The sequence below is a fragment of the Lottia gigantea genome, assembly GCF_000327385.1.
Source record: "Lottia gigantea unplaced genomic scaffold LOTGIsca_41, whole genome shotgun sequence".
Lineage (NCBI taxonomy): Eukaryota > Metazoa > Mollusca > Gastropoda > Lottiidae > Lottia > Lottia gigantea.
In genome coordinates, this window is record NW_008709421.1 from 1,146,181 (window position 1) to 1,170,301 (window position 24,121).

The 24,121-nt window shown below is 30.8% G+C and overlaps 2 protein-coding genes across 2 annotated transcripts; both read right to left on the minus strand.

The window, feature by feature from the left end:
- Positions 1-3,564: 3,564 nt before the first annotated feature.
- LOTGIDRAFT_77416 (hypothetical protein) lies at positions 3,565-3,993 on the minus strand (the record flags this gene model as incomplete). The annotated part of the gene is made up of 1 exon (XM_009060163.1): positions 3,565-3,993. A coding segment is annotated over one exon (429 nt), but the record flags the coding sequence as incomplete, so codon positions are not given.
- Positions 3,994-13,009: 9,016 nt separating this feature from the next.
- Positions 13,010-23,872, minus strand: LOTGIDRAFT_122701 (hypothetical protein; the record flags this gene model as incomplete). Its single annotated transcript, XM_009060248.1, has 8 exons — positions 13,010-13,135; positions 13,421-13,490; positions 13,903-14,117; positions 15,662-15,813; positions 17,780-17,918; positions 18,446-18,508; positions 19,544-19,597; positions 23,792-23,872. Coding segments are annotated over 8 exons (900 nt in total), but the record flags the coding sequence as incomplete, so codon positions are not given.
- Positions 23,873-24,121: the final 249 nt, after the last annotated feature.

The following is a 24,121-nucleotide window of genomic DNA, read 5'->3' on the forward strand; positions in this document are numbered from 1 at the left end:
TATCGCTATAATTATTTATTTAAAGTGATAATGAATAAACAAATAATACAAATAATCCTACTTAAAATATGACATAATCTTGACACAACCAGAGAAATGCTTCCACCTTAGGGCATGGGTTTATATACTAACTCATTGGGTTTAAGAATATTCTACAAAATATTTTCAGATATTCTTTATCTGTATGGAATGTTCCAGAGTAGACTAGTGTGATCTCTGTTAAAGACTTAAATAGTTACAAATTATAATTAAGTGCATACTCATAACAGTACATCGTGTAAACCAAGCTTCAATTGTCTACACAAATGTTAGATAACGTTTAGTGGATCGCACTAAATGTTGATCAGAATCTATTATTTTGTTTTGGTGGCCTAAATAGTTTATAAGTATATGTGTATTGGTGTGATTCTCATGTATTTACCATTAAAGCTCTTTACATTTTCTTTACAGACAAAAGAACAATTTCGTTGGGCTACAATCAGCAATACTGCTCTTCACTCCAGAGAGCTTACCATATTGGTTCCAAACCCTTTCTGAAAGCAATACCATATCGATTTACCACTATCTTACAGGAAGCCCTTTAAAGGTATGAAAACAAAAAGCTGGAAATTGTGGAATCAAATCTGTCCACGAACAGAAAAAAAATATATTATCCGGACCCAAATCGAAATTTATTTCAGTCAGCTGAAGCAAAGAAAGTTACTCGCCGGACAAAGTGCATTTTCTTACATGAATTTATACCCCGGTTTATTTAATATAGTATCGTTTATCTAACAGCATAGTGTTTATCTTCTGAATATATGTTTTGATTCTGTCGTATACAACTGTGATAATAATTTTGTCTGATCCACAATTGTGATAACCGATAATTTTGTCTGATCGCATAACAAAATAAATTAGTATTCGTCCAATTCACGCAACTGTTAGCAAATGGAGGCATTCCGCTTTTTTGTAAAAAGGTTTTCATTATCAAACACGTCGTAATTAATAACTGAAAATATTTCTAAAGTATGATATTTATATCCATGTATCTTCTTGATCAAACTGAATTGTTATAAAAGGGTTAATTAAAAATAGCGAGTACTAATTATTATTTAAGCAGTTTTGGTGTTTGGCTTTATAAAAGCCCGATATTATTAATTGAAACCTTCAGAATAGCCTACGTAGGAGACATATTAGGCGTTTATTTTACTTTACTCAAGTCCGTACACTAGTTTTCAAACAGCTTCCAAACAGCAAAACGAACTTAAAGACCTTACGTTATATTTTTAAGTATTTGTGACGGCTTCATTTCTTTAGTTAAGACTTTCAGATAGTTTTTAGATTTTGGTGTTTAGTTATCACAATTCTGAGCAAAAGTTGCGGGCACTCGTAAAATATTTTCATGATTTTCCTGAATTATTTTTTACGTAAATAACTCCCATCCGCAAATTGCGCGCAAGATATAACGATTTATAACGTTAAGTATACGATTTGTAGGAGTTATTACGAGCGGCGTCCATTAATGCCTACATCAGTGCCTTTCAACCTATATGATCAAAATTTTCCGTCATTCACTGTAAAACATCAAATAACGAAAAAGAATTAAAAACTGAAACATACTTGTAAGGTATTGCTTCAAACCTATTGAGGGAAGAACACGGGCAGTGATTTGACACATAAAACACAATGGACATGTTAAGACACTTTACCGAGAACCTCGTATGTTCCTGTTAGTTATCCGTGTCCACTTTTGTCGTAAATACATTGCATTAACATTAATAATGATGCTTGCGGTTGACTGCGAGTTGGCGATTTGTAAGGATGCGCCTTAAAATATTCATAGCGATGGGAATTTTTGTAACATCAGAAATGTATTTTATTTATAAATGTCATATTTAGACTTATCTTCATTTAATTACAGATAACTTCACTGTATAAAAATGGAACTAGAATTGTAAGTTTTGGCCAATAAATCAGGATGAACTGCTGTTCAATATGTAAATCTTGTACCTCCACCAAGACCAGGTTTGTAGTAAATTCGGTCATGGATCTCTGTTGAAATGAACTAGGTTGGAAACCCTAAATCCGCTCCGTAATTAATGACCTGGTCAAATTCGAACTGTCATGTAGAATAACGAAAATTTTATTTATTTTATTTTATTTATTTATTTATTTTAATTTAGATGCAACATTTTTTTATTATTATTTTATTTATCCTTACATCTTTTTATTTTTTTCCAAAAAAATAAATGTTAAAAATAATGAAAAAATAAATACCTCTGTGGTCCATCGTTCTCGTTCTGATAATTAGAATATCAAGTCCCTATCATTGAAAGATGTAAAGATTACAGTAATTCGCCTTCAATCATATACATTTCTTGACGTATGTAGATAAAACTTGATGAAACTTTAACATCACCCATGGATGAAGAATCGAAATATATCAAGTATGAATTATTGCCCTTGTTGTTTTAAAACATGCATTTAATTTTTTTTTAGCTCGTGAACACTAACCTATTGAAAATCTAAAAAGAAAAATACTAAAATATTTAATATGGGTTATTGCCCTTCACGCGTTCAATTTGTATTTCGTAAACGCCCTAGAAGGCAAAATTGTTGATTGATTTACACGAATCCTGGTGAAATTCTGGTGAACGAAAGGGCACTGATTGATTCGGTGTTTGTACTGAAATTTCATCAAGACTTGTGCCTTCTACAGTGTTCAAGACCTTAACATTGAACGCGGTTCAATATTTTTTTTAATTTTGTTAATTTCAATAGAGTTCAACCAAGAGTGATAAGAAACAATTTTAAGAAGTTTTGTCAAAATCTATCAAGAATTGTTTATAAGCTAAAAGTTGCACGCATTTTCAAGAACAAGGGTAGTAACTCGCAATTTCAAGCTAACAAGAAGAAAGGAAATAACTTGTACTTAATATTATCGATTTGTTGATTTTCATTCGGGTTCATTCTTGGGTAATACTAAACAATTACACCAAGTTTTGTCAAAATCTGTCAATAATTGTAACTTTTAGAGTGTACGGGCAATTGGGCTGGAATTTCGAATCCAAACTACAAACTATAAGTGTTTCGCTTCGAATGAGTGTTAATTTAACACATTTTCAAGAACAGGAGCAATAACTAATGCTAAATGGCGGCCGTGGGTCCAATTCTCGTTCGGCGTGTGATAGTCAGATGACCTAGAATAAATCATCTGCACTCCTAATTTCAGTCAACCTGGCTGTAAATGGGTATGGACAATCAAAGAAAGACCAATGCCAAGAGGTTTGGCCAAGGACCAGCTGGTAGAAAGGATCCTTAGCTGTGAACCTTGAAGTTGTTATCGTTGTAAAATATATTTTTCGATGTTTCTGATTTTCAATATCGTTCATCCGTGGGTGATTTTAGCAGTATGAGCAATAACTCATACTTAATGTTTTAGGACGGACGGACATGGATGACACCAATATAAAAAGTAAAACTTGTCCCCAAAATGTAAAACTGGTACCCCAGAATAAAGAACCTGGGTAAGACCAGTATACTCAGAATAAAGAACCTGGGTAAGACTAGTATACTCAGAATAAGAACCTGGGTAAGGCTAGTATACTCAGAATAAAGAACCTGGATAAGACTTGTATACTCAGAATAAAGAACCTGGGTAAGACTAGTATACTCAGAATAAAGAACCTGAGTAAAGTTTAAATACCCAGAATACAGAACCTGGGTAAGACTTGTGTACTCAGAATAAAGAACCTGGATAAGACTAGTATACTCGGAATACAGAATCTGGGTAAGACTTGTACACTCAGGATAAAGAACTTGGTTGGTACTTCTATACTCAGAATAAAGAACCTGGGTAAGACTTGAATACTCAGGATAAAGAACCCGGGTAAGACTTGAATCCTCAGAATAAAGAACCTGGGTAAGACTTGAATACTCAGAATACAGAACCTGGGTAAGACTAGTATACTCAGAATACAGAACCTGGGTAAGACTAGTATACTCAGGATAAAGAACTTGGTTGGTACTTCTAAACTCAGAATAAAGAACCTGGGTAAGACTTGAATACTCAGAATAAAGAACCTGGGTAAGACTTGAATACTCAGGATAAAGAACCCGTCAAAATTACATTATTTTTTTAATATGGCGGCAAATTTTGGACTGTTGTGATGTCGTAACATGATTGATAAATATTCACTTCGGGTGATTTTACAATAAGTGCAGTTGACTTATTTCTGAATTTTACTAAGATTGATGTTTTGGCCACAAAAAATGTAAATTCTAGTAAATTCTAGTGTCCGATCGTAATGTTTACTGAATTGTATTTCTGCTTATATTGTTGTATAAAATGAAATATTAACTTTAAAACTGGGCTAATAGTCTTAGACTGTCCTTGGGTTGAAAGAAAATGCCAAACAATAAAAAAATTATTATTGTCTGAGCAAAGTAAAGCACACATTATTGTCTTCAAAATTTGCTTTTAAAATGGCCCATTTTCAGCAAAAATTTGTGAATTTTGGGGGTTGAAATTTCAAGGACGGAAATGAGTTTTTCAATTTAAACTTACAACAGAGCATATTTTTACCAACACGAAGATATTCAAAGACTATCAGTACTATTTTGAAGCTGATATTCCAATTCTCTTGGAAAATATCGAAAAATTCAAAAAAACACTTTTATAGTTGAAAATATCATTTTACGGAAGGAAATTTTCAGTTCCGAAATCTAAGTCAGTTTCCCCAAAAAATTAATCGACGTGTTTATTTCAAATATGAAATTTCCAAACATTACATTTCTATGAACCCAAAGACATTTTTAGACAAATAACATGAAAATGTATAATATTGTGGATATTTGTGAAATAAATTCAATTTTGGGCTTACTGTCATCAGAAAGTGGTCATAATATATAAGATGATATGCTATAATGTGGCATAACACATCGATCGGAGATGTCTTTTTCAAACATATTTAGGACAAGCCATCTCGGGGGAAAATGGTATGTTATAAGATACCAAACAAAATTAAAATGACTTAAAGAATATACCCTGAATGTGCTTGCATGTAAATAATCATCGATATCGCTTATACATTTTTACCACCCCTTATCATTGAATATTGAAATGAATGATGAAGTGATAAAATATTAATATTATTTACCTGGAACATAGTAATTTTGATAAATCCTGACCGGACAGCTTGAAAAAGTTTCAATATGTATATGTTATGGTACGTGAGTTGATCTCATGTGACCTGTAATATTGCACGTGCATGAGTAGATGTTATTATTTGTGTAATCTGTATTTTAAGTAGGTTAATGGTCCTCAAGCAGTCCAATGCGTTCAATTATGACGTAACACGCGGACGCGGACCTTCTGTCCTTGTGTTACGATCATTATTGGACTGCTTTCGGCTATTAACCTATACTTAAGCAACGTTACATGATAATGCTACTACGGATAATCGTACCGTTGCTTCAGGAACATGGTGTATCATATGCAAAAGAGGATACATTCGGTTTTTTAAGTTCCAGAAGAGGAATTTGAATACATTTGTTCAAAAAGAAGAATTCGCGAATCTCACATAAATTTATGTTATCAAATAGTATAAAAGTCGTCGCTGGCAGAACAAATCAGTCATTCAAGGCTAACAAATAATACAAATTTCAAACGGGGAAGGAATACGCGAGGGGCTAATAGGGGGGGGGGGGGGGGTTATTGTAGATTGCAGAAGTAAAGGGGTGGGGGGGGGGGTATTCAAGATTTCCTGGGGCGACAAATTTTTCAAGCAGATTAACTTTTGTTAAGTTCAAGTCATTATGCTGTAACATTTCCATTTCGGTTCATTTTGGACAAATTACAATATGGCGGCTTCCTGATGAAAAAGTTACTATTTGAGAATACCAATTTATTAAATGTAGAGAACAATAACTTCCAGATAATTAAAAAAAATTGCCAGCTAGTTATCTATCCTTTAAAAAAAATCATATAGATATAATTCTTATTATGATGTCACCAGCTTGAAGGAGCATCCCTCAAATTATATACATCACAGATATAGACACTTTAATACATCTTTAACAATAGTTTCATACATACAAGAAGAAAGGAGAAGAGGATACAAAAATTGATCATAGAGTCATTACAGTTGGTGTATGGATTTCACACATCAGAATCCAAACCACGATTATTTTGTTTATATCAATTCCAAATTAAATAGAAAAAATGTACAGAATATTTAAATTCAATTTCAGTATTTTTAAATTTGTCCATCCCCACACATTAATAATAGCTGTTTTGAGTACAATATAGTACTTTTTGTACAAAATAATGAGTGGTTATCAAATTATCTGTTCCTTAATATACAACACATTTATTATGCAAAGAAGCTGATGACATCATAATATCGTAATCCTACCGACACTCAATCCTTGAGCAAACCCTGATCATTGCACAAAAGAGAAGAATAATTAGCAAGTAATATATATAATATAGTATATATTAATAATTCTAACTATACAAGTATTTTCTATGTAGGTAATGCACTTGCATCCAAGGGAGAGAATCGCAATAGCCGTCCATATACAAAGTTCTGTTAATTTGACGGGATGCATCTGAAACAGGGTTTCCAATTCTCGAACAAAATATAGACTCATTTAGGATTTTTTTAAATTTGAATGAAAAATGAAAATGTTAGAGAAGTTCAAAAAGTCATGATTTTCATTTATCAATTACAAAAAATTTGATACAAAAACAGGATCCTAAACAAAATTCGCAAAAAACATTTGAAATTGTTGACAATATGTTTATCTAAGCACTTTGTAAACAAATGTACATTGAATATAGAAATTTGAATTGTTAATATGAGTATAAGAATAAAAAGGTCAGAACTTTTTTTTTTAAACCACCTAATTTTCATCACAACCATTGTTTAGTTTCTGAATGAAAGGCAAAATGTTCATTGTATTTCGAGACATCAATTATTTATACAAACAAAATATAATATATTAACGTTATATCGACTAGTTTCTAAGCAAGAGACATCCACAATTACTAAATACTTGTCTGAATTACAAGTCTGTAAAAATGAGCTGTCATTTCAAACAGTTTCCCTACATTTTGACCCAATGATTGTACAGTGTATGTTGATCCTTCTCCGTATGTTCCTGCTAATTTTTAGATCCAAAATATGGTAATGGACAAATTCCTTCTTACTGAAAATGCCATAAAAATCTTGAGTTTAATATGATTTATGAAAGACTTGAAATTCAGACAAAATAATTGTTAATATTTAAATACAACAAGCAAGCCAGTGTCGTCAATTTGTTCACAAAATGAGAGTAAATAAAGATAATGGCTCAATTCTCAAATGGATGATGAAAATGAACAATAATTTGTAAATCTTTTATATATATTTAGAACACTAATAAGATAGTTTAACCCTTTGAACAACAAGTCAATCAACCAACATCGCCCATTTCTTTTGGTTGAAGGAGTGACAGCTTATGATGAAAGGGTTAACACAGAGACCTGATTCTCATAAAATAACAGTTAATCACACACACGATTCAACAAGTACAACAATAATGATCAAATAATTCATAGTGCCAAGTACATTTTTTGTAAAGGTATACTACCACTTAGGATGACCAAAAAATTGAATATTTTTAACTTGGCCAAAATGAGTCTTTGTTCCGCAGTGAATTCAAAAGAATCCCTCTATAATCCAATTAATCTATAAAACTATATAATACATTACTTAGAATCGTTTTTCAATAGTTAACTAGTTTAATGGAAATATCGTCTTATATAGAGATTCTATTCTTTAGTCATGGCATCTAGAAAGTCCAACTGAGGAATATATACTCTTATTGACCAAGTTTTAGACTTTAGCTTTTCTGTCTATTTTAAGAGGCAGTATTTCTTTAACTGTTTATAACTAGTATAGTTTCAAAACAAGGATTCCTTTGAGTGGAATTTCTCTAAACTACTGTTTAATCCACTTGATTGCAATATATTTTGATTCCATACTAATTAAAAACAAAGTCAAATCAACTGAAAGCACAGACTTAAAAAAGAATTATTTTGTTCTCTAAATATTCAGAAAAAATCTTGCTGGTTTCTTTTCAGCAAACTCTACTCTAAAGACTTTGCACTCGTATTTTGATTATCAACAAAGTGGAATCCCTGTCCATTATTTCAATATAGATATGACATACATGTAAATAGAGCACTTAATAATAATAATAATAATAATGATATAACATATATTTAACATTTTAAATGGAATAAATAATTGGCATCATCAACATAATTGATATATGTAAATTTTTTCATTAATTACTCATTATTAAAATAAATATATACATCTATGGATTTTTTATTGTTGAGGAAATTTCTAATTCAATTAATACATTAACCCATACCTGTTTACTGTCTACCAATGATCTGAGTCCAACAAGTCAAAAATTATTTCAACAATGACAGTAGGTCATGTTAGGGTTAAAGGGATTATAAAGAGGTTTTCTAAATTTTTTAGTTTATCAGAGAGACACTGATAGCATCAATTTGCAACATTCCAATTTTCAATCAGACCACTGTGGTTCCTGCAATTCCACTAAAAAAATAAGCCTTTTATAACATCACTATGACAAAAATTGCCGTCGATGTACAACTTTAGCAGTAATGATGTTAAAAAACGTTTAGTTTAAGTGGAAATACAAGAACCACAGATGTCTGATTGAAATTTGAAATAGTGCAAATCAATGCTATCAATATGCCCTATCCACAAAACTTTAAAAAAAAAACTTTCAACAACCCCTTAAAATAAGAATATCATTTGCAATTCCATGCAAATATTCCATTAATGCAAGCTATTTTCAATAAAGTTGATACATTTTTCTTATGATGAAACTACATGTTATATCTAAGGCTACTCTACTATAAATAGTTACACATTCTGATAAAATAAGTAAGATGTTACAAATTTTGATTAACATTTTCTATAAATAACTTAGGTGCATAAGGATCAACAATTGAACATAATAATAATAATAATTTATAACTTTTTTTTTCCAGTCTCAAACTGAACGAAAAAAAAAATATATATATAAATAATTTATCAAATACAATCAAAGAAAAAGATAACTAAATGAATGAAAACCGAAGTTTGGAATGTTAAGGACTGTACAAAGTCGTTGATAGGTGAAACCTCGCAACCAATGGTTTAACACAATATTATTAATTAGTATATGTACAGAGAATAGCAACAACATATACATACAAATTTACAGATACTATCAATTTGTAATTTTTTTGCATACCAAATTAATTCTATTTGTTCAAAACTCTGTTGAGTATTTTTTTAAAAACAATTCTAAGTGTTAATTGAATATATTTCTTTTGCATATTTTGAGTCCAATTTGAGTATTGTATAGCTGTTTTCTGAGTCTACAGAGAATGTATAGTGGTCTGAATCTACTGCCGTCAACACTTTGAGTCTACCTATCTACTATTTACGTGAACACATTTGAACAGTGAACAAAATATTTCCTAAACTTCTTAAACTTAAAAACTAAATATTGACAAATGTGAACAACAAAGTGATCCTCAAAATCTAAGCATTAACATAAAGGATTGGAAAAACGGCACAATTTCATGTCAGATTTCGATGACACCTTAGACTCCGATATGTACAATTTTGTTGGACGGAAATTTAGTTTTTAGAAATAGACACCAGAGAATCCTGAAAGCTGAAGTTGCCTCCCATATTTCCTTTCTATCGACATTTTGCATACCAGTGCATAAATAGTTATACAATGCATATATATTTTGACTGATGCAGCAAAGTTCAGCAAAGATGTTAAAGAACATTCTGAGACAAATCCAAACATAGAAAACACCTCATTAAGATCAATGATAGGAGAAGCAATAAAATTCTTGGATCTTAAAGGGATTGTAAAGAGGTTTTCTAAATTTGTCATGTGTATAGTGGAACACTGACAGCATCAATTTTCACCATTCCAGTATTCAATCAGATGTCTGTGGTTCCTGCAATTCCACTAAAACTAAGTGTTTGATTATGTCACTAATCACAAAATATGCATCATCACATAAGACCCTTCGTGATTTGTCATCAAACACTTAGTTTTAGTAAAAATGTAGGAACCATAGACTGATTAAAAATTAGAATGGTGCAAATTGATGCTATCAGTGTCCCTGATACAGAAAAAAATTTAGGAATCCACTTAACAATCCTGTCTTGTATTAAATCATTAAAGAACTGATTTGTTCATATAAGAAAATATAACAGAATGTACGTAAAAAATCCTTGATAATCTATATCTCAATCAAATTTAAAAAACTTGCAAATCAACTTGTTAATAGGAGGTAACTTCATACATTACAAGAAATGTACTGAAAGTAAAAAAAAAGGATTCGTTCTAAATGTGTTCTTCGATGACACTTTCAATACCATGGAAATACTACAAAAATGAATAACAATTTTACAATAATGATAATAATAATAAATTGATATTTGCAAAAAGGGAGTAAGTTTGAAATAGACATCCATTAAACTCAACAAGACAACATATAATATAGTTTCAAAATTACAATTTTTGAACAAATATTACAAAATTGGATTTCTTTTACCCATTGGCATTTTTGAACAATAAAATTATCTCAGATTTGAAACAAATCCATTCAAAATCTACTTCATACTAAGCCTAGAGTTGATCAAAAAAAGTATTTTTTGGTGGGATAAGTTACAAATCCTACATTAATTTGATGTTTATAAAATATGACTTATATTTATAGTAATTTGTTATAAAATCTTAATAACAATTACAAAAAGCAAACATTATCATTCCTATTTCTTTTCTTGCATTCATTCATGAAAATGGTTGCGACATTTCATAAATCACACACATAAAATGGTAGCTTCTTGGCACAATATTCAAACAAAACTGCAAATATTGCTATACTTACATTAAGCAATAGGGCTATAGCAAATATGCCTGAGAAAAGATTGCTACTTGTATATGTATGACAAGGCAGTTATTTCTTCATGTATGCATAGCAAATAATGTTGTTAGAAGTGTTTGTTAAATTATATTTCGAAATAGAGGTTAACCTATATTCATATAATCATTTTCATACTTCACACAAGTGAAGGGAGACAACTATCATTTCTGTCCTCATTTTACTCACTAATGAAAGCCTTTACAAAACAACCCAATTTTGGGATAGTGTCTCTAAGCCCTTTATTTCTGTGTAACAAGTCTTCTATAAATAGGTAGTGGTGATGAACATTGTGCCAAAAGCTACTTCACAAATTCAACATTAATAATTATAATAATATAGCATTTCATTCAATAATTAGTAGAAAATTGGGATATAATTATATTTTAATATCACAATAACTTATAATCCGTGACAATCTTGTCCCCTATTTGTGGAAATACTCTAGAATGCCATGGCAACTGGAGAATGAATTATTGGAAACTCGTCTTTCCTACCCTGAAAAAAACATAACAGAACTCTTTGTAAAAATACTGAATGGATCAAGTAATGTATGAAATTAATAGCATTTCACTAGAAATATTATTAATGACCCTGAAACATGTATTCAGTACTATCTTAACAGTGAAAATATTTTATATGGTAGCATCACAATATGTATAATTATGTCATTTAAGTATAATCACTCAATTTTATCGTGATATTAGTATTATCTGCATGTGAGAAATAACATCTAAGGGTGATATCAGTCTCAACTTGCAGGAGAACCAGATACTGGATTTCAATTTTGATAAGTGATACATTATATTGTTAAAATGGAGCTCTTTCAGCTAAAGATGCTGAGATAACAAACTAGTTACGTCAGGTGTTTTAGTTTACTCAAGAGCTTAAAGATTAGTTTGACTCTATATTTTCCACCAGCAGAGTGTGTTTGTATTTCTAATTGGAAACTTATCAGTGTAATTCAACAAAAAGTAAAAAAAATAATTAAAAGAAAAGATAATAAAAAATTGAAATAAAAATTAAAATTTCTTAAAATTTCCATGAAAACATAATTATTGGCTTGTAAAAAAAAAATGAATTTAACCAATGAAAATGTATTCGTGGTTTTATTTTTGAAACATAAAAAAATAACAGTATAGGCCTAATCATATATCAGCTTAGTTAACAAAAATGTGAATTTGGAAAGATTTAAATAAATTGTTAATCAAAATTCTTTCAAAAATATTAGTAATAACAAAAAAAGGAATTTTTTTCCTTAAGCCGTTAATAAAATTATTATATTTTTGTTTCTTTTTAGAACAAACAAAACAATGTTAGTATTAAAAACTGGATAAAACAACTTTTAGAAACAGTTCATACCAAATTGAAATTTAATCTGTCTTATACACAATTTCAGCACTGTGGGAATGGGGCGATAAAAGTTCCTAAAATTTGAAATAAAAATTGAAATTTTTGTAAAAAAAATTCCATTCATAACATTTCAGTTTATTTTCAATAAAACACATTTTCAGCAGTGGATGATAATCATAGGCTATATGTATGTGATGTACATGATTAATTCAAAAGTTAGATAACTCTGTGCATCTTCACAATGTCAAGCAATGGTGAACTTTGTCTTATACCTTGACTACAATAGTCACTAATATTATCACAGAATTCAACCATCTGATCGGAATGTATGCCAGAGAATATAGGCAATCAGAATTCAAATTACGATTTATTGTTTACATACTTTCTGTTGAGAGCTCTGATTGACTGTATTCAATAACATACAATCCAATCAAATCACTGCATTTTGAGAAATGTGTCTATTGCACTCAAGGTTTAAGAGGAAGTTCATAATAGCTTGACATTATGAAGATGAACTGGATGTGTCTTTGTTATCAAATCTACTGAAAATCTCCTATATTGATAATAAACAATTCAATCCTTCGTAATATGGTAAACAAATTTCTGTTCATGCAACATAAAAATTTAAGAATTTTACGCACATTTATTATGTTATTATGTAAAGCTTACCGCTTCCCCCATTTTATTTCTTGCATATTCAATTCGAATACCACCTCTATCAGAGGACAACAACATAAACCCTTGTAATCGAGCCATTGCTTCAGTTGCTGTTCTTAAATCCTACAAAAAAAAAATCAACAAATTTCAATACTTTTCACCGATTTGGTTCTTAGTGCTCTTCTATGATCAAGCCTTTGAAAAATGACCTTTCAAGAATTACTTCTTAACTATGAAATGCCAACATGACACCAGATATTCCTATAATTATTATCCAATATCTGACAAATTTTTCTTGAATTTTTTTTTTCAGCCAAAACACCACACAAGTCAATATCTAACAATAAATATCCACGAATACCTCAAATGTAAATTTTTGTAGGTTTTAGATATTAGAATTAGACTTACTTGGAATTCTACGAAGGCTACTGGAGAACCACCCTTATTATGCATACGTACTCTAGAAAAACCCTGGAACCTATATAAAATATAACACATAAAATAAATAGCTTTATTTTTCTGACAGCACAACATCTTGAACATCAAAAAATTCAAATTGTTGAGCAAGTACAGCCATAGATTCTGATAATTCAATTCATATTCAATTCAACATATAGTGCATAGTGAACAAACTGTCTGTACAACAGGTCACTTCCACCATTGTAGAAATTAGCAAAACAATTTTTTAGAAAAATAAAACTGACATGGAAATGTTTTGTTAATGCAACAATAGAGTCGTATTTATAAGTGGGCAGCTATTGCTCACCAGACAGAAAATACTTTTCATTGGCATGGCTTGTCAACTCTTAATTTCTAGATCCTTCAGTTATAGAAGTAAAACAACATGGTAGTAAAAAAAAATATTTTGGTAGTTTTAAAATGCCACTTACGTTCCAAATAAATCTTTTAATTCTTGCTCTGAACAAAACTGACCCAAATTAGCCACAAATAATGTTGAGCAAGGGACAGTGGGTGATGTCATCATATTGGTGGTGGTGGTCATGTTCATTGCCGATGTGGGACTAGTTAAGATGGGGGTAGTGGCGTAAGAGGGGTGTGGAATACCCATAGTAGCTGGGGGGCCAATAAGGGCTGTGGGCTGGATCTGTAAAAGAAGAAACACACATCAAAGACTGCTATACTAGAGGGATTGGTTCACATACATTCAACATTTGACAAGTGATCCTGGGTCACATTTTCAAGTTAATCAATAAATTTGAATTTTAAATTAAATTATCAATCTAAGTACTGATTAATTGTAAAATCTGGATTTTAAGTTTTCAAGAAAAAAAGTCTCTTCATATTCAGAATTTCCAACTAATGTGAAAACACCCAGGACCATTTGGATCATTCATAAATAGTTTTATAGATAACATATTCATGCAAATACACTTTTCATTGACTATGCTTATACTCGTAACTATGCATTTACTCCAAACTATGCTTTATATGATGATGCATGTGGATCTATGTCTTAATTTAGCACAAATCTTGCAAGTTTGTGTCTATTACAAAAATACAATTTTAAGTACCACCTCATTTATTTTCATGTTTATTAGACCATTATAAAGTATTAAAAATGTCAAGAATGTTTTTGCAGCAGATTATTTAGAAAATGTTTTGACATAGACTTTAATAATGTCAGTAGGAAATATTTTCCAGATTCAAAATGAAAAGATAGTTTAGAGATTGGCCAGAGTAACATGAAAATAATTGGAGGTGGTATGATATTTTAGCACTGTTACTGAACAACTAGAATGAGAAAGTTTGTCGTACCACATATTGGGGATTGCTGGGTGAAACTACTCGTCCATCCCATGCTCGCTGAAAAAATTTAAACAAATTCACGTTTTGGGTTTGGAATTGATTGGTCAAAGTAACATTTTCTTTTTACAGGTGTGTCTTAATATAAGCTATTCTGCATGTATGTATTTTTAATATTTATGTGTGTAAATTTTTATGATTTACTTCAGCAAATTCACTGGTTATTCATTCATTTTCATTTTCAAACATCAAGACTTAATATGTCTATTAGTTTTTGTAAAGTTTGGTCGTTTGGGTGCTTGTAATTGTTTTCATTTTGTACAAATTCAAATGATTTTTAAAACAATGCAAGAAATAACAACATTGTGCTATTTTTAGTAAAAAAATGTGTTCAATAACAGTGTTAATATAAACAATTGAAACATATTTTATCAGCAATAAAAAAATAAACAGATTTATTTTCAAATATAAACAGGCTATTGACCTATTTATGAATGAAAATAAAATCTTTTAAAAGTCATTTTGCACTGTGCAAACATAACGGTAATTTTCAAAACAGAATTTCAAAAATGTTAGTTATGTGCAGTTGAACAGAAGATCAGATTTAACAGAAATTTAAATCAAAATAATAAAAAACAATTCGGTGCAATAAACAGCATTTTGTGTGCAATAAATTAATTTCTTTTCTTTTTATACCTTAAACTGCAACAGAATGAAACAAAACAAAAATAAAATCTTTAATAAATAAATAGATAAAACTGAAGATGACAGACAGACTAAATTTAGAAGTTTCGAAATTTTTTTTTATATTTATCTCATGATGAATAATAAATTAATAAGTGAATTTTTTATAATGTTGGCACAGTGCAAAAATGACTTAAAGACAAAACTAACCCGTACCGGGAGCTGTGTTAGGGCTGGGTGCTGCAACAGTGCTGTGTGATGCAGGGCAGCGGTGTGAGTCAACTCCGGATATGCGGCCAGAGGGTGGGGGGTCCAACCCTCCGGACAGCTAGGGAAGATGGCGGGACATAGCTCTTCTGCAAGTGAAGGAAGAAAAAAAAGACGCACACGTGAGTACACTAAAATCTGTGAGTGTTAAAGATGATATACATTTTAATAATAATAATAATAATTACAGAAATATAGTCTATACTTAAAGCAGAACATAAAGATGAATGGGTCAAGATTCTATTTGCACAAAGTCAATGAATTATCATCCCTCAAGTATAGTTAGTTCAAAAGTATGCAAAAGACAAGGAAAATATTGAACTATATTATTGAAAGTATGCAGTCTGTTCACATTTACATACTGCTATTTTATCCTTTACTTTTCTGTAGCAGACAGTAATTTATTACAAGACATAATACCCACAGAAAATGTTCAAGCAGCAATAATCAAGAAAATCTAGTCAAAAAGGTCTTTTACAGGTAATGTATCTTCTGACTTCTCAAATCAGGTTATATTTAAAGGGATTGTAAAGAGGTTTTCTAAATTCATAACTACTCCCTTATTTTGCATATGTTGTGATTAATCATGTCATTAAACACTTAGTTTTAGTGGCAGGAACCACCGACTGATTAAAAATTAGAATGGTTCAATTTCATGCCATCAGTGTCCCAGATACACATATAAAAAATACAAAAATCTCTTTACAATCCGTTTAAAACCTTTTAGATATAACAAAATGATGCAGACCAGAACATAAACATGCTTGATTTTTGCTTATTGATCAAAGTAAACGATCCAGAATTCTGTTAAGCCTGAAGCAAGTGCTTCCTTCACCAACTGATGGTACAATACATATAGAGTATTATAAATAGAAATTGGGCAACATGCAGTGGAAATAGTATAGTACAAATATATGTTGTATTGTCATACATCCTCAATTGTCATAGCATAAACTTCAGTAGGGACACAGGCTGAAATAGATCAGTTATCTGAAGATCACACAGCCTAAAACTCTGCGAAATGTCCAAAAGTTTAGACTGTTATCAATTCCAGACCAATGTTGTATCACCAGGCAAGTTAATTTCTGAATTTGTGTGGTCAAATCATATCCAGTTTTGAAAATTAGTTCTTACTCGTAACTATGATGTTCATGAACCATAAGCCATTGAAATCAAGTAGAATTTAAGGGCGAGAATATAAAACCAGCTCCACTGTAATTTATAGCTTCTGATCACTTACATGCAGTAAGATGTGGAAAGTTGGTGGGAGCAATTGACAGTAGAGATGATGGCTACATTCAGATAAATGAAAAATTCTAAAATAGCTATATAGAAGACACCAATCTTCAACCAATATCCTGTCCATGTCCTACATCAACCCATCAGACCCACGATAGAGCCTATAAACCAGCTAAGATCCAAAATTAAGGTTTAAACTATGACAGAATGAGGATGTGTGTCATCTATAAAGTTTATTCATTAAAAAAAACTACATGACTACAGTTTTTAACATGAAGACATGATTTAAATATTTGGACTATTTCTAGTCAGACCAAATAAGTAATCATTATGGATGTTCTGCATCGCTAATCTAGATATCTAAATCAGTTCTGTAATAATAGTTTAAAAAGGTCTACTGTTCTCAGACAGATTGTAATGGAACACTTCACGAAAGAGGTAAATAATTGATGTCCATAACCATGGTGAAAGCAAAAATAATTCTTTCAGCAGACATTTTGTTTGTACGAATGCGCAACAAACTTTCCTCAAAATGGATAGCGGTTACACTACAAAATTGTATCTGTTTCGAGGCTACCTTGCTGCAGTGGTCTCAAATGAAACTGTCCTCAACTGCTGACACAACTAATTTAAAATCCGTTCCCTTCTTGTAACAGATAATTTTTGTAATATAGACAGGGCTTTCGCAAAAATTTTCTTTTTACGTTCTGTTTGATAAAAATATATCAGAACTGCCATGCTGAACATCCTTATCAATAGCCTTTTGGTCTCCAATAAATTTACGACTATGAAAGAAAAGTCTGATATACTTACGGCCTGTTAAAGGATGGATAATAGTAGGGTGGGTTGCAGCTGGTTGAGGTGACTGCTGTTTAGGCTTTGTAACTTTTGTATTGCTTTTTGCAAACTCTAATCTAAGTGTTTGTGGTAGGTCAGGATCAAATCGAACTCCCTAAAATTTTATAACAGCATTAACAACCTGATGGCATATACCAATATTGCTTCTAAATGACGGTAATAAATCTTATTATGGGGTTAGCTCAGTTTGTAGCTTTTCATCTGCTGAGCTATTAGGGGTTCTACGGTAAGAACAATTCTGATGCCTGTACCAGTGTTTACTTATGTCGGCTTTCAATCCTTCATACCTTTCCTAACTTCAGATCAAGGTGTATCATTTACAATTGGTTATTGGATGCAATGCACTAAGGTGGAGGTGCGGTGGACAGAGATACCTTTCACTGTCTACCAAAATTTGCTTGGCATCTTTTGCTAGACACATTTCCTGTCTACCTTGTTTATTTTGTTAGCTTTTCAACATTGTGAATTGGATATCTATTTGTCAGTTTTCTCCTTGTGATAAACATATTCAAAGATCTGTACACAAACATTATCTAAGTTGAAGTTGGAGGTCAAAAATAATTTTGAAATCAGCAAAAATCTCAGATGTTTTTGATTCAAAGATCTAATCCACAGCATTACCTGTAAATCTTGTTTTGCAGTTTCAGCTGCCAATCTGGTAGTAAATGTAACAAATCCAACAGGCTGAAATTCAATCAAAACATACAGTATAAACAAATGTACAAAATTTAAAATATAAAAGTAAAGTGATAGATTACTAAGCTTAGTTATTCAAGAAACCAGCTTTAACTTATTGTCATCTCCACATGGTATTTTTGAGAATCAAGTAACAACATTGAGTCTACAATCAAATCAAAATAATTAACAGTAATGGGTTAAAGTGGCATTCAACTTTCCAATCCTAATGTGACAGTCTCCAAAAATGGATGAAATGTCTGAATGCCAAATTACAGCAATTATGTTTTGAGAAACAAAATTGAACTCTGGTCAGCTGGTAAAGAGAAAAAAATGATAAATATTTTTGTTAAGAAGCTGAAGGATAGAATAATTCTTCAGTTAACTTTCATGAGCACAGTAAAGATGTTGAAGAAAAATTAGATGTATCATCCAAACAGGAATTTTCATCAATACGAAATGCTAAGTTAAGAATCAACCAAAGCGTTTTTGGGGGTTGTATAAATTCAGAATCAAGGGAGGCAGCAAAATGCACCATGCATTTAAGTGTAATGCGTGAAATCTATCTACATATATCATAACATAAAATACATTCAGTATATAGTCAAACATACAGTATACATATTTGTAGGATCAGCACTGATTCAAAAAAGAATTGACAAAAAGGCTTTACACTTATTTAAAATTTTGATGACTTTTTTCTCACAAATTCAATTACTATAAATACAATATGTATGTAGTTTAAATATACTTCATTTTGCAGTTAAAATATACTTCTAATTGCAGTTAAAATATACTTCATTTTGCAGTTACAAATATACTTCAAATTGCAGACCACAAAGTCCTTAAAAAAACACTGCAATGCTTACTTGGGGTAAGTGTCCACCTAGTGACATACAGTAGGATTTTACACTGCCACAAAAACATTTGAATAATTTGGATAAAATATGTCAAGCGTAGCGATATCAATTGATTCTAGATGTAGCCTTGATTATTTTGTATGAGAGCTGTTCTACTATTTTGGATGGGTGACATGATACTCACTGATGTGTTCTTTCCATTTTTACTGGTAACTTTTAATAAAGACCCTTCATATCCCTGAAATAAAGAAAGTGCCATGTGAACAACAAGGTGAGAGAGTGAGAGCAAAGTGGAACACATCTTCTACAGAAGCAGAAGGAGCTGAGAAATCTTAGGACTCTTCATTGTTGAAGGCAAATTAACTTCACAACTCTTTTTCTTAGGAGGCAAAAAGGATAGTGTAAGCTAACTTGCAGCAACAAAAGATGATTGTCTTCAGTTTCCTTCCACTGTCTTCGAAGATGTATTTAAAAGGAGGGTCAAAAAGATTTGCATTAGTGTTGGTTGGTTGGTGTTTGGCCTTTGAAAAAACATGACACACCAGTTGACAAGTTGCGCGTGTAACATTCTTGTGTGCATTAGAAAAGGTGGTAGAGAGTATTTCAAGGTAAGGTACAGATATAAAGGGAATGAGATAAAAGACCCTCTATGTGTGAGACCACAAAATAATATAGCATCGTAATCAAAATCCCCGTAAATTAATTTATTTCAATCAGTCATGGTAAACCTGCTACTATTAGCTGCGTCGCATTCATCTGCTTGCTTCATTGAACTTACTTTACATGTTAGAACAAACTTAAAACCCTAGACTGCCACAAAAAAAAAAATCTTAACCTAGGAATTATAATAATACTATAAATATATAATATGGACATAAACTAACATTTATAAGTGTTTGGATGTGTTACCATAAGTGTCCATGCAAAGCTGACAGTGATACCATATTTTGAGTTTTAAATTTTTTGTGACCAAGATACTCACGCAGTTATTTTTAGTTGTCTTACCCATGACTTTTAAAAGAGCATTTTCATACCCCTGTAAATTATAATAAATTATGCACCATTAATGAGACTTTTATACACAAGTGAAGCATTTTTGGCCCATATTATAATTCTATTTGCTTAACTAGGCCTATAACTGCATCCGAAAAAATGACACCTTTTAATCCTAGCCCAACCACATAATTACGCAATATATACCCGGTAAACCTGTTGTTACCCAATGGCGTTAGACAATGTAATCATAGAACTTATATTATTTGGAGTTTAGGGTTCATTTCATTTACACTCAGACTTCAAGGGATTAAAGGAATCTCTTTTAAAAATACTGGCTAGTATAAAACAATAACCTTAAGTCTAATGGGAAACAACTCTTCTCATCCTATAGCCTTACTATTCTCACAACATTGAAAATTTCAGTATCAAACTCTTCACTTGTTTAATCAAACATATCAATCTAAAGAATTTCTGGAGTAATTTCAACAATTTCAAACATGATGATAATAATTTGTCAGCGTTGTCACTATAACAATAACAAAACAGAACTAGAACTTGAATAATGTGAACTTTTCACAAAATTATTTCCACAGCAAGTTTTCTCAGACATAAGAAAATAGAAATGTGAAGAAACAATAAGACGGGAATAATTTGTGAAGGCAATCGGAGGGAAATTTGTATTGTTGACATGATCAAAAATCTCACTAATGTCAATAGGGAAAGCAAAGATAACAGTGTAAATCAACATTCTGACTTGCCGTTTTATTGATTTAAATACCATGCTTAGTGTCAGTGGACAAAAAATCATTAATCTTTAACATTATCAAGACTAGCACCTTAAACCTTAAAACAATACAACTAATAGAGGTGAGAAAATCCATCATCACTTTTACAATAACCATTAACCAAATCTTAATGTTAGATTCTTCCAAGGCATCTTGTCAGAGCGTCCAAGAAGGTTCACCTTAGAAAATTTTATGAAATTTAATTGATTTGGTGCGTTCTGACACTTATTTAGAGGTGGAAAAGTATAATAATCATATTCTATAAATTTATGATAAAATCAAATCTAAGTTTAAGCTTCTTTGAAAAAAATCTAAGTTTAAGCTTCTTTGAACCAAATTAAAAATTTAGCTTCTTTAAACCAAATCTAAGTTTTAGCTTCTTTAAACCAAATCTAAGTTTTAGCTTCTTTAAACCAAATCTAAGTTTTAGCTTCTTTAAACCAAATCTAAGTTTTAACTTTTTTGAACCAAATTTAAGTTTGAGTTTTTTGAACCAATAGTAAAGTTTTAGCTTTTTTGAACCAAATCTAAGTTTAAGCTTTTTTGAACCAAATTTAAGTTGAGCTTTTTTGAACCAATTCTAAGTTTTACCTTCTTGTAACTTTATTGAAACCAAAGTTAATTTTTTTTTTAGTTTCTAGTAACAAAATCTTAATTTTAGCCTCTTTGAACCAAATCTAAGTTTTATATTAAGTTTTAGATTATTTGAACCAAATCTTAACTTCACAATAAATTCTTAAAATTAATCTAAATTTTGCCACTAATTCTTTAAACCAGATGTTAATGATAAGAGAAGTTTTTCTGAATCTTTTTGATTGTATAATAAACAAGTTAAGTAGAGAAAATCTAAACTGCTTTTAGTCTTTGAAATATTGACCATCCGAAAAAAACCATAATGTCTCCATTACAGACTTCTTATTAGAAGAAAAATCACTTGGGATACAAAACTTAAATTCTGTGCACCTGAATCATTTAAAATCAAGCTCAACCGAAATCTATCACAATTTAAAACCAATTGACACTAACAACATTAAGGAAGGTCATACAGAAAATGTCAGACATTTCAACTTGAATAAATTATAGGCCTACAGAATTGCTATTGTTTTTTTTTCTATAAAAATGCAATGAATACAAAAGAATGACAATTGTAAGGGAATTCCACTTTTAATTCAAAAGAGTAAACAACGATGTTAACAGGAAATGCTAACTTGAAACTTCCACCAAACTCTCATTACTTCAATGCTAAAGAAAAATCCAATAACTGTTCAATAATAGAAATGTAAAAGCATCTGAAAGATAAGTAGACGGAGAAGAAAAGATTCAAAGGAAGGGGAGAAAATGCCTGAAGTAACTTGCCGTGTACTGGGATGGGATAAGAAGCTTGGCATATTTTCTGGATCAATTCTCAGGCAAAAGAAAATCAATATGGTGAAGAAAACAGTAGAAAGAGTAAATATTGAGAGTAATTGTTTTAGACACAATTTAAGTGGGATGAGGTCAATAAATATTAACTTTTGAAACCATTCAGATTATTTTGATACTAGACCTTTATTTTATTTTTAAACAAAGATTTGCTAGAAGAGAAATAAGAGATTTTCAATACTGACTTTAAAGGGATACATGTATTGGAACGGATATAACATTTCATTTCATCAACGTATTCACTTTTATTTCACATGAAGTAATGTGGTTATTATATTCGACTATCTTAAGTCGATACCTCAAATTTAGTACCTCAAAATGCGAGAAAAAACAAAAAATGTTCCTCATCAAAGCAACCTTTTGAATTTGAACATATGCATTCCACCTTATTTAAAGACCAAAATAAATTGTTAAACTTGGGGTAAACCACAAAAATTACAAAATTTAGGATTGAACAAATTACAAGAAGCAAAATGTTCAAAAGCTACAAGTAGATTGTTAATATAGAGGTAAACATCACTTGAAGAAAACAAGACCAGTTCTAATAAAGATGTATTTACATAGTTATGATCAATTTCTCTTTGCCACTTTTTTCATTTTCTATTACCGCAGGGAAATGTTTGAAATTGCTTGAGTTTAATGGAAGACAATGTGGAATATAAATAATATATAACTAAAAGATCTATATTGAATTATCTGTTGTTTTGTACTGAACGACATCATAGTTAGCTGTTATTCTTGAAGAGACCACCACAGACAATAGAACACGCTTCAATAAGAATTACCAAGTAAAACCATTTGATGTACAGCAAACTCTTCAAGACGTTTGTTTGTCTCCTAGACATTAGAAATTGCTACTTCTACAAGCATGCAATCAAGCATGAATTTAATGCAACTTTTATAACGCATCATCTATTTTTTCTGACATTTCCAATGTATACTGAATTTTATAAAAAACACAATTCTTTCAGATCAAATTTTGACGTAACAATTATTGAAGAGACTTTAAAAGCAACCTTCACAATGAAACCATTTGATACCACTTAAACAACATAGTCAATGAGCAAAATCACAAATTATTGATATCATATTTTCTGGACATAAGCATAAATGATGTTCCTGCACTTGAAAGTGATTGGGAGAACCTCAGAGTTTAGTCTAAACATCAAATAATTGAGGAAGCACCTCAACAATCAAACTGTTGTATAAGTATAGTAATTGTTACTTACTTTATATGCCCTGAATAATAGATATAATTCTCTTGGTTTAGCATCCATAGGTAATCCACTGACAAATAGAGTTCTCACCTGAAATATAAACGAAAAAAATTTATTGAAACATTCACCCAAAAAAAGAGAGCAATAATGAATAATTTCACTGAAATCTGATACATGACAACATTCCTTTTTGAATAGAAATGAAATAGACTTTTACATCTGTTTTTTTTGCCAAGAATGGAATAAATATAGTGTTATTTGACAATTGTAACTAGAAGATAACACCCCATTATTTGTAAATACAAGAAATGTTATTTAACCATTGATCACTGGTTCCCAACC